Raw genomic sequence first — 10,842 nt, 5'->3', positions numbered from 1 at the left:
GAGGCAGGTGGCCACAGCAGAGGGTCTCTTGCCTTGTCCAGCTACTTGGGCAGTGTCTCAGACACTGACCTCTCCACGTTCCTGCTCATGTCAGAGTGTTTCATGACAACACAGTTACCTGCAGGATGGGAGCTTCCTCCTAGTAAGGACCTCACTTCTGGGGAGCAGACCTGACCCTAGCGCAGCTCCACCACCATTACCCCATGCCCACACCAGGAATGACGCGAGTCACCCCTCCGGTGAGGTTCTGTACCCCCCAGCATGGCAGGAACACAGCACAGCTTCACCGGCAGCAATGGCCCCAATGAGAGGCACCAGGAGGAGTTAGTGGGGTACTCCCATAGGGGTCGTTGCAGATGAAGGCCAAGTCCAGCTGCATCACCTGCAGAGGAAAGGATGGCCTAAGGGACACCCATCTCCCATCTCACGCGTCCCTGGCCAGACACCACCCTGGATCGGGTTCTTCTCTGTGTGCTTGGCCTTCATCCAGGTGCCTAGGTTGTCAAGTGCGGGGTTGAGCTTGCTCCTGCAAAGAGAACTTGGAGAGCTCGGTGTTCAAAGGCCGGCTGGGGACACACAGGGGGTCATCGTGGCCACTGCTATGGGCACAGCTCCATGGCCACCACGCGATGGTCATCCTCGCAGAGGTCAGCAGGTCCTCCTGGCAGCCGCAGCAGGATGTGAGCGTCTCTGCTGGGGCAGACAGCCCCAGGAACACCTCATGGCCTTGCAGTGGCAAGGGTGGATGGCACAGCCATCCCTCCAGTGTGTCACCCACATCATGGCACACTGCCTGGCCCCATGCTACCCCAAGCCAGCAGCTTCCCAGCGCACAGTTTGCAGTTGAAGACATGGATTTGATATCTCAAAAGCTTCAGCTACACCAGGCACGGTGCAATGCAGACGTAGCTCCGGAGGTGGAGATGGGAATAAGGGCCTCCAATTGCTCTCAATGAAGGCTTCCCCAGATTTAATTCTTCGCGTCTCTGTGCAGCCAGAGGGAGCTGCTGTGCAGTTCCTTCCCTCCAAGGGCATCCCCAGAGGTTAAACTGGAGATAACAGCAATAAAACAAAGACCACGCTGCCCTGGGTGCAGCGGGCTGACCCTGGCCAGCAACTGAGCACACACCCCACAGTGGGATGGGGGGAGTCTCAGGAGAGCAAAAGCAAAAGACGCCTTGTTGAGATAGTTTTATAAATGAAGGAAAGGGGGGGAAGGATGGAAGTCAAGTGATGGACAGGGAAGCACTCCCCACCAACCACCCTGGCCGTGGTGGTTGCACCTTGCACACATCCAAGGTGGTGGCTCCAAGATGTCCTGCTTCTTCTCATCCAGGAAGCATCACAGGGCCTCCAGCCGAGCCATGCAGTGCTCCATGAGCTGTGTCTTCCCCAAGAGCCCAGCTGCGCACAGACAGCTCACCAGCCCAGTGTGGGGTCTCATTCTGGAAGGAGGCTCCGACCACCACCCCACGGATAAGGAAATACCACTTGCCTGGGGTTCAGATGACCTGACCATGGGGTAACATCCCAGAGTGTGGGCTAGGGGATGCAGCTGACCGGCTAGCGAACAAAGCCCTCCCATTCCCTCTGCAGGAAGGGGCATTTCCTTCCCCAGCACAGCCAGAGCCCCTCTAAGCTGGTGAATAGAGCGGCCTGGTCCATCCTTCTCCTCTCCAGGGCCTGTGCATCATGCTAGATGGGACATGTGCAATAAGATTTTGTTCTTGAGAAGCAGTGGGCTGGGTTTGACTTGGTTTCTCCATTTTCAAAGCATGGGGTGGGGTTAGTGGGGCTGGAGGAGAGGATGAACATAGCCCAGAAAACCACCGGGATGGAGCCAAACCAGGACAGAGCAGAGAGGGGCTCTGGAGGACAGAGCACAACCTAAAATGCTGCAGAAGGATCCCCATCCCTTCTCGCACCTTACCTGTCCCTCTCCTCCAGGTTCAGCTGCATGTACTCACTGCAAGGTCTCCGATAGCTGAAAAGATTGCCAGCCCGTGTGAGAGAAGGGAGGGCAAAGTGCAGGACACAGGGCAAAGGAAACTGGGATCATCCCAACTCAAAGATTTGGGAATAAAACATTGATGTGAACCTTCCCAAGGGAGACTCCCCCAAGAGTCGGGCAGGGACAGCAGGAGGTGACCACCGGCATGTCCCAGAGCACACCACCAACCAGCACTTCAGCCCCATCTTCAGTGGGGCCAGCAGCGATGGAGCAGGAGGCTGCTGGACCCCACAGAGCCAAGAAGCGACCTGTGTTGGGTGCAGGACAAGTATGAGGCAGGGGGACTCCCTGGCCCTGCCCATATCTCTTGCCCCAGCTGCTGGTAGAATCCACCCCTCCCCAGTTCTCTCCCTGCCATTGGCCAGCAGCTCCATCCCATGCCCTGACTGGTGAGTTGCCATGCAGGCAGGAGCAGGCAGGGGAGGTGGAAGGGAAGGACACTGGGAGGCCACCAGTTGCAGGGAAATGCTTTTCATTGCACGTGGCCATCGGGACCAGCGTGAGCGGCTGCAGGGGACATCATGGCGGCGGTGGGGGACACTCAGAGCAAGGTGCACATGCCCTTGCGCTTCACCTCAGAGGCGGCCTTGACAATCCCCAGCTTCTGCTGGTTGTAGGGTGGGTAGCGCAGGGCGTTAAGGGCCTCCCGGCCCATGCCGCGGTGCAGGCAGCCGCGGTGGTGGGTGAAGGTATCGAAGCTGAACTTGCCATGATACATCCCCAGGCCACTGTTCCCTGCAACACACAGCACAGGTCACCGGTTGGTGGCTGGATTTGGCCATTGCTCACCCATCATTTGGGCCAATGAGCCCAAAATTAAACTCCCAGCTTCCCTCTCAAGGACAGCACGGAAGAGGCATCAGCAATGGAGACCACTTCCATCTGTAGATTATATGGCATTTCCATCCAGCTGCTTTCTAACACCAAAGTCAATGAGAAGGGCTGGTTGTGGCCAAGCTTCCCCAGAAAGTGAGCTAAAGAGGACCTTGGAGGGGAGATTTCCCAACAACCTTCTCGTTAGTCTCAATTTCACCACTTCAGGAAACACATTTAGCCCTGGTGCAAAGCTCACCACGTTAAACCAGGCTCAGAAAAATGCTGACAGAATAAGAGTTTCTCAACACATTGTCTTGCCAACAGGAGGTACTGCGCCTTGGAGGGTTTCTGGGCCAAGGAAACCAAAGGTGGGAGCGTTTTGCATCACCCCTCTGTTTTGGGGAGAGGATCCCAGGTGTCTGCACTTCACTGGCGGATGGAAGAAGTGGATTGGGGGGACCAGGAAAGAGGACACATTCAGCACAGCACGGCAGAGAACAGGCAGCAAGACCACTGGTCACTGCCCTCCCGTGCTTGCCCTCTGGGGAGGAATCTGTGTTTTATACCAGCCTGAAACAGGTACATCTTGTTTAACAGATGCCCTCGAGGATGGTGGGAGATGTGTCCCCGTCTCCATGAATGTTTAAACACCTAAACACTCAGTTAAAGGAAACTAGTCTTGTTTCTATATCTTCAGCTCCTCTTTTGCGGGTGCTTCCTACATCTCATCTCAAGTTTCTGTTCTCTTCTTACTCTAATTCTGCAAACTTTCTTTATTAAAAAAAAAAATTAACCAAAAAAGGCTTTTTGGTTGTGAAACCTCTCCTGGTACCAGAACAACTGGGAAGGGTATCACTGACAATGTGGTGTTGGAGCAGGCGGCAGCAGAAAAATGCTCCCACTGGATGAGCTTTTCTACTGCAGGGATATCCTCCAAAATACATCCCCTCCGTGCTGACTCCAGCCTGGCTGCCAGCGAGACTCCAGGAGTGGAAGGGGATGGATGATCATCAAGGTGGCTTTGGTGAGGCTGTGGCCCATCTCTAAAGATGAGTGAAATGGCTGTTGGGAGGTGAATGCTCACGGGCCAGGAGGTGGCACGGGAAAGCCAGTCAGACTGGCAGAAAATAAGGTTATCTATCTGTGTGCTGACATCTGGTGTGAGAAAATTCTGTGAGTCAGCTCGAGCCAGTCCATATTCCTGATACAATGCAAATCCTGGTCAAGCTGATGAATTACGTTTGCTATCTTGGGCTTCAGCAACCCCAGTGTGAAGGAAGGTCAGTGGATGGCTTTTGGCCAGCTGAGTGGCTGAGTGCTGGGTGGAGAACAGGAGCTGAAAGTGAAGATTATCTGATCAAAAGTGGGTGTCTCCATCACCTAGACTCCTTCCTCGCCAGGAGAAGCACTTCTGGAGGTGTTTCTTGTTCAGCCTAAGTAGCCATCCAGAATAGGTCAGAAGAAACAGAGGGACCATCAGAAATTGCACATATAAATAAATTTTGCCTTAAAAATAGGTACCCTTGCGTGATTTGTTAGTTCTGAGATGAGTTGATAGTAAATGCTTGTCAAATTTCTAACCCTCAATAGTATCTCTTCTAGGCTGTGATCTGGATCCTCTGCTGTTTACTCCTTAATGGCTTTATGCAATATCGGTCTTCAGAAGTTTGTCTAAAGGCACATGTTTACATTTGGTAACTCACAGAAAGCAGTCCTGTCTTCAGAACCAGAGTAAAAAATGGAGATCCGTGAAAAACTGAAATTCCAAATTCCTGAAAACTGTGGGTAAGTGATAATTTTAAAGTTTTCTCCAGCAGAAAAAAGGGGCAGCACAGCAGCGGGGTGGGTGTGACAGGCTGGCTGCCAGCAGCCTACAGAGGCACCACATGTGGGAAGGAAGGGCTAGAGATGTTTCTGTGGTGGCCACATTTAAAATTCCCTACATTTTAAACAAGATATTTCCACATACCCAGGGAACACTGTGCTTGGGATGGCAGACAAGGAAAGAAGAAAACTCACAGCACTTCACACACATTCAGCAGAAAGAGGGCTGCAAAGCCCAAGAGCTCAGCCCTGGTGCAGTGAAGCAAAGGGCTTCTGGTGGGGTCCTATCTGGTGCAGAAGGATTTCCCTACACACCACTGAGCCCTCCGCTCCTGGGGCCCAGGCCTGGGTGTCCCCTCTCCCCTGAGACCCTTCCTCACCATGGCCAGCACGGCTCAGGCACCATGGGTAGGATCACGCCTGGCTCACGTTGGCCAGGGGCAGGCAGGTTGGGGAATTTGGACCTACCAATCCCACCGAAGGGCAGCGAGGTCAATGACACATGCATCAGGGTGTCGTTGCCACAGAAACCTCCACTGCTTGTCCGCTCCAGCACCTGGTTCACCACCTGGGAAGGAAGCAAAGAAGGTGGACGTGGGTCTTGCACCCTGTTCCTGTACATCCAGCTGCAATCTTTCCCCCAAAGCCAGGGCTGTCTGCTCTGAAGAAAATTTCTGGAGCATGAACACAGTTGAATACACTTGCCAAGGAGCATGAAGCAAGCGTAGCCCTGGCTTCCCACAGCCTGTATGCTATACCTTGTCATCGGAGGAGAAGGCGTACACAACCAGCGGCCGCTCACGGCTATTGATAAAGTCAATGGCTTCGTCCATGCTGGCCACAGTCATAACAGGTAAGATGGGCCCAAAGATCTCCTCCTGCATGACAGGGTCAGAGGGTAGCACATCCGCCAGCACAGTGGGAGCTGCAGAGAAAGAAACCCAAAGGCATCAGCCACACACAAAGGTTGGAGATGACACCTTGGTCCTCTATCCAAGACCTCCTCCAAGATAGGATGCCTCACCAAGCTTCCCAATTCCTGTGCAAATCTTCCCTAAATGTCACTTTCATCTAGAACCTCTCCTCCGTTTGTGAGACCCTCTCCAGAATCCACTCCTCACAAGGATGAAGACTTATGTGAAGTTCAGGCCCTCACCGATATAGCGCTCCTTCTCGTCCGTCTGTCCTCCGATGACCACACGGCCGCTGTGCAGCAGTGCCTGCACCCGCTGGAATTGCTTGTCCTCCACGATGCGGCCGAAGTCGGGGGACTCCCGAGGGTTGGGGCCATAAAAATCAGTGATGACCTTACACAGAGCAGGCAGCAGCTTCTCCCGCATCTCCACGCTGCACAGGATGTAGTCAGGTGCGATGCAGGTCTGCCCCGCGTTGTAGAAGCGGCCCCAGACCACCCGTCGGGCCACGTTGTGCACGTCGCAGGTGTCGGACACGTAGCAGGGGTTCTTGCCTCCCAGCTCCAGGGTCACCGGCGTCAGGTGCTTGGCAGCAGCTGTCATTATGATCCTCCCCACAGAGGGGCTGCCTGAAGACCAGGAAAAGATGCATCATGGTGAGGATCCCACCAGCTACAGCACAGTTCTGGGATGTGACAATTTGGGGAGCCAGGTACAGGAGAAATGCCCCAACTCCCACCAGACACCCACATTTCAGATCCTCCACCAGATCCCAAATACAAACCCTGCCTTCTTAGAGGGCAGGGAAGGGGGCCTGTTTGCAGGGAGGGTGCCCACCCTCTCACGTTGATGGGCAGGGTAAGCCACAGTGGTGGAACATTCTCCTACTATGCACAAAAAACAGGCAGGTCTCTGCTTTGGCCGATGGGACATACCAGTGTAAAAAATGTAGTCAAACTTGTTCTCCAGAAGTTTAGTGGTCTCCTCTACGCCAGCAGTCACCACAGCAAAGCAGTCCTGCAACATAAGAAGAATGGGCCATCTCTGTCAGTATCTGCCCAGGCCACTGTGTCCCCATCCCCAAGAACAGCATCCCAGGCTGCTGGGCATGTGGACACTGGCAGAGCATGGAGGAAGGAGGCACAGCAGCACCCGAAACCAGGGATGGTGTGGTGCTGGAGCGTGCGAGGCAGGCACAGTGTCAGCAGAGTACAGGGCACGGCCTGGTGTGTGCAGCAGGTGGGGACTCCCCAGCCATTGAACAGCGATTGCTTCGTACCTTGTCCAGGTAACTGGGCAGCACTTCAGCCACGAGCCTCTCGGTGTTCTTGCTTATCTCTGAGGGTTTGACAACGGCACAGTTACCTGCAGGGGGATAGACAGGACATCGGAGCAGCGACATGGTGACAGCCAGCCCTTCTGACACTGTAGCCTGTGCTCCCAGCCAGACTCCCTTGCCAGTGTCCGGCCCTGCCTGGATCATGTGGGCCAGGGGATGGGTTCAGCTCACCGGCAGCAATGGCCCCGATGAGGGGCGCCAGGAGGAGGTAGATGGGGTAGTTCCAAGGTACGATGATGAGCACGACCCCGTACGGGTCCTTGCGGATGAAGGCAGAGTCCAGCTGCATCACCTGCAGGACACCCACCACATCAGGGGTGCTTTGTTGCAGGGCAGCTCCCAACCTGCACCATCATCTCCATGCCAGCATCCCACTCAGCTCTGCCCAGGAGGCAGGTCCTTCCCCCCATCCACTCCATCTTCTTCCACCTTACCAGACTCTTGTCCGTGTGCTCGTCCTTCATCCAGTGGGACAGGTTGTTCAGCGTCTCATGGAGCTCATTCTTGCAGAGGAGGATCTCAGTGAATTCAGCTTCGAAGGGCGGCTGGGGATGCAGAGCACCCTAATGTCATCTCTGTATGTGCTGCAGCAGAACGGGAGCTCCTATCCCTACCCTGCATTTTTTTTAGCCAGTAACCTGCCTATGACAGGGCTTTCCCTGCTGGGAGCTTGGTCAAGATTCAGAAAAATCATGTATTTGGGGAAGAGAGGGGTCTGTGAAGGCAGTGGTGGCATTTGGGGAAGAAAGGGGTGGTCTGGCTATTGAGTTCTGTTTGGTGTGGAGACAAGAGCATCCCGAGTCACAGCCCCTTCTTCTATCATGTCCGTTTCCATACCCAACAAAATAAATTGATGGGCTCCAGCAGGATGGGCTGTTTTTTCAGGACCTGTCAGAGAGCAACTCAGGTCGGAGTCTGCAAGGATTTAGCCCAATAAATAAAAGCTCAGAAGAGATCTGGGTGCAAATCCTGGCCAAACCTCGCTTCACCTGGCCTTGACTTTCTCACCATGGACATGGCGTGGGAATAGCACCAGCGCTGAAGTCCAGCTCTGCCAGCAGCTCCTCACCTTCCATCGATGGGGGACCCCTCTATGTCCTACAGTTGGGTTTCTTCTCACCCAGGACTGTGGCAGAAGGTGAGGTGGATGGGGCCTGGTGGGGAAGTTCCTGGCCAAACCTCGCTTCACCTGGCCTTGACTTTCTCACCATGGACATGGCGTGGGAATAGCACCAGCGCTGAAGTCCAGCTCTGCCAGCAGCTCCTCACCTTCCATCGATGGGGGACCCCTCTATGTCCTACAGTTGGGTTTCTTCTCACCCAGGACTGTGGCAGAAGGTGAGGTGGATGGGGCCTGGTGGGGAAGTGGCAGGTTCAAAGGATAAACCCAGCCGGTCCTGGGCAATACCCACCACCCAGGTGTGAAGATTTGGGAGGAAATATGGACAAAAAGGGAATATTCCGATTTTCGAGTCTGTTTATGAAGTTTTTTTTGGCAGAGTGAGCTGAGAAAACAGGGAGGAGATCCACCACTGAGCCTAGGAAGGAGGGAGAACAAAGGCTCTCAGAGGTTGTCCTCAGCAGGGCAGGAGGAGGGATGTTCGTGCAGAGAGGGAGCTGAAGGGTGGAGGAGTTTGGGAGCAGCATAGGCAGGTGGCTTGGCACAGCACCAGGAGGAGAAGCAAGGTCAAGGAAGAGGCTGGGCTGCCCCTCCAGGGAGGAAGAATGCAGATGACACAACCAGACCGGCACGCTGGATGTCTCTTCCAAGGTAAAGGGAAGCTTGGGCAGATGAGGAAGCCCGACCGACACCAACAATAGCTGTCACCCCGCTGCGGTGGGCATTTGTGCGAGTGGGGTGTCTTGGGTGGCCTGGGGTGGCTGGGCTTGTGCCAGGGGATGCAACCCCTGCGGAAGCAGAGCCCACACGGGGCTTTCTGAGGTGAGGCCAGAAGACCAAGGCTGATACCTCTCTGTAGAGCAGAAGAAAGAAAAAGCAGGAACCCAGCAACCAGGGAAGGCATTGAAGGAGGTGTCCCACATGTCCCTAAGAGGAGATGGGACAAAGCACAGGCAGAAAAGGCTGCCCTGACTCTCTCACGTGACAGCACAAATCTCTCTCTTGGCAAGGGAGCAGCAGTAGGTGTTGGGGTATCTTGGTTTTCCTTCCGTGGGAGTTGCGGCCCCAGGGGCAGCTCCCATCACCGGGTGGTCAGAGCTGCCAGCAGCACCACGGCAGCCAGCATGGCACACACACACAGTTCTTGCTATCAACTGGAGGCAGCGCTGCTGGCTTCCAAAAATATTTGGAAGCATCATGTGTATTTGCCCTGTTTCTGATCACCCTTCAGTGAGCCTGGGCTGGACAGACCTTTGATCTCCCTCAGTGCACCATCCTCATGTCCGTGTGTGAGCTGTGGGGGTTTACTAAGACATAGCTATCACTGGTGGCTTGAGGATAACCCTCAGGAAGGTGCTACCAACCCAGGCTTGGCGTAGGCAGGTGCAGAGAAAACCAAATGATTAAAAAAAAGTAATAATAATGACTGTACTACTGTGAAATCCTTAATAATTGTACTAACCAAGATACTAAATACGAAATTTTAACCCTCAATGGCATTGCGCTGTCTTGGGTTCATCAGCAGAGTTTTTCCATCTCAGATTTATGCCTTGGGTGAGAGGAGCTGTCAGCCACCTATGTTTTTCTTATCTCATGTTGAAGGTCAGATGGGTGAGACCTTCCCAGGAGCACCGACTGCCAACCACAGCCCTGGCCACCATCTTCTGGGCACCACACGAGCTGCAAGCACCACACAGCCAGACCTGACCAGAGGCACTCACCACCAGGGAGGGGAGGTGGCCCCGTTTCCCTCCGCCAAGGGAGCATCTTGTCCAGGATCAAGTCAGTGCTGGCAGCGCTGTGTGTGGGCAACGCTTCCCCAACCCCGCGTTGGAGGCTTCCCCAGGACCCCAGCTAGATTAGGAAAGGAGAGGCACGAAGGGTGCCAAAGCAAATGGGAAATGGGGTGAAATGCAGCACACCCTTCCCTAACGGGATCAGGCATTGCTCTGGGTCTCAGCACAAGAACTGGCTGCTTAATCATCAACCTGTACTGTGGTAAAGATGGGGAGGGTTTCCAAAGGGAAGTTGTGGACTAGGGTGGTGAACAACAGATGATGAGCCCTGCGTGGGGCACCAAGCTCTGGGTGAATGAGCTGTACCAAAGGGGGAACTGTTGGGCTAGGGGTTCTGGAGCTCTTTGAGGACTTAAAAAGTTGGAGGGGACAGATCTGCTTTGCCTCTGCCCTTGGTGACCATGACATTGCAAGGGTTGTCAGGCATTGGAAAAGGCTGCCCGGGGAAGTGGTGGAGTCACCATCCCTGGGGTATCTAAAAGATATGCAGATGGGTTTAGTGGTAGAGTTGGCAGTGTTAGGTTTATGGTTGGACTCAATCTTATCTTAAAGGTCTTTGCCACCTAAATGGTTCTGTGATTCTACAGGTGGGAGGGAAGGAGCAAAGAGGCAGACAATGGTGCAAAGGCTGGGGTGTTCAGGCTCTGAGAGCTGCACCCTAGGTGAGCACTTGAGAGAAGAGAGGGGACAATGCTTGGTAGAAAGCCCAAGCCAGGGAGCATACGAAAGGGGTGAACAAGACACAGAGATGGGCCTGCCCAAAAAAGAGGTAAACTGAGGCTAATGGGCTTGAGAGCTGCTAACTATGCCTGGGCACTCCTCACGGCCCCACTCTGTCCACCCCAGCGACAGGGACGAGCTCTGGAGGAGGTGGGCTGGGACATGCCCCAGCTCAGTCTCCCCTTTGCTGCCTCTACCCACGTCCACTGGCTCCAAGCCCAGCGCACTCAAGCAAGGGCAGGTGGGGAAGCGCTGTGGGGGCATTGCCTCAACCCTGTGCGTCAATAGGAGCCCCCCAGCTC

General features: G+C 54.5%; 1 protein-coding gene across 1 annotated transcript in view; it reads right to left on the bottom strand.

Annotated features, from left to right (window-relative positions):
* Positions 1-2,552: 2,552 nt before the first annotated feature.
* LOC104548128 (aldehyde dehydrogenase family 3 member B1-like) overlaps positions 2,553-10,842 on the bottom strand; it is an 8,777-nt gene continuing 487 nt past the window's right edge. The window contains exons 3-10 of the mRNA XM_010194062.1: positions 7,339-7,449; positions 7,076-7,196; positions 6,845-6,930; positions 6,501-6,582; positions 5,808-6,194; positions 5,410-5,576; positions 5,120-5,219; positions 2,553-2,746 (exon numbers count right to left, since the gene is read on the bottom strand). Of these exons, the coding sequence (XP_010192364.1) occupies positions 2,553-2,746; positions 5,120-5,219; positions 5,410-5,576; positions 5,808-6,194; positions 6,501-6,582; positions 6,845-6,930; positions 7,076-7,196; positions 7,339-7,449 (1,248 nt within the window). The remainder of the gene's footprint in view (positions 2,747-5,119; positions 5,220-5,409; positions 5,577-5,807; positions 6,195-6,500; positions 6,583-6,844; positions 6,931-7,075; positions 7,197-7,338; positions 7,450-10,842) is intronic.

Source organism: Mesitornis unicolor, unplaced genomic scaffold (assembly GCF_000695765.1).
Source record: "Mesitornis unicolor isolate BGI_N332 unplaced genomic scaffold, ASM69576v1 scaffold33051, whole genome shotgun sequence".
Classification (NCBI taxonomy): domain Eukaryota; kingdom Metazoa; phylum Chordata; class Aves; order Mesitornithiformes; family Mesitornithidae; genus Mesitornis; species Mesitornis unicolor.
Note: the sequence above shows the minus strand (reverse complement) of the source record. Positions and strands in the feature narration are given on the sequence as shown.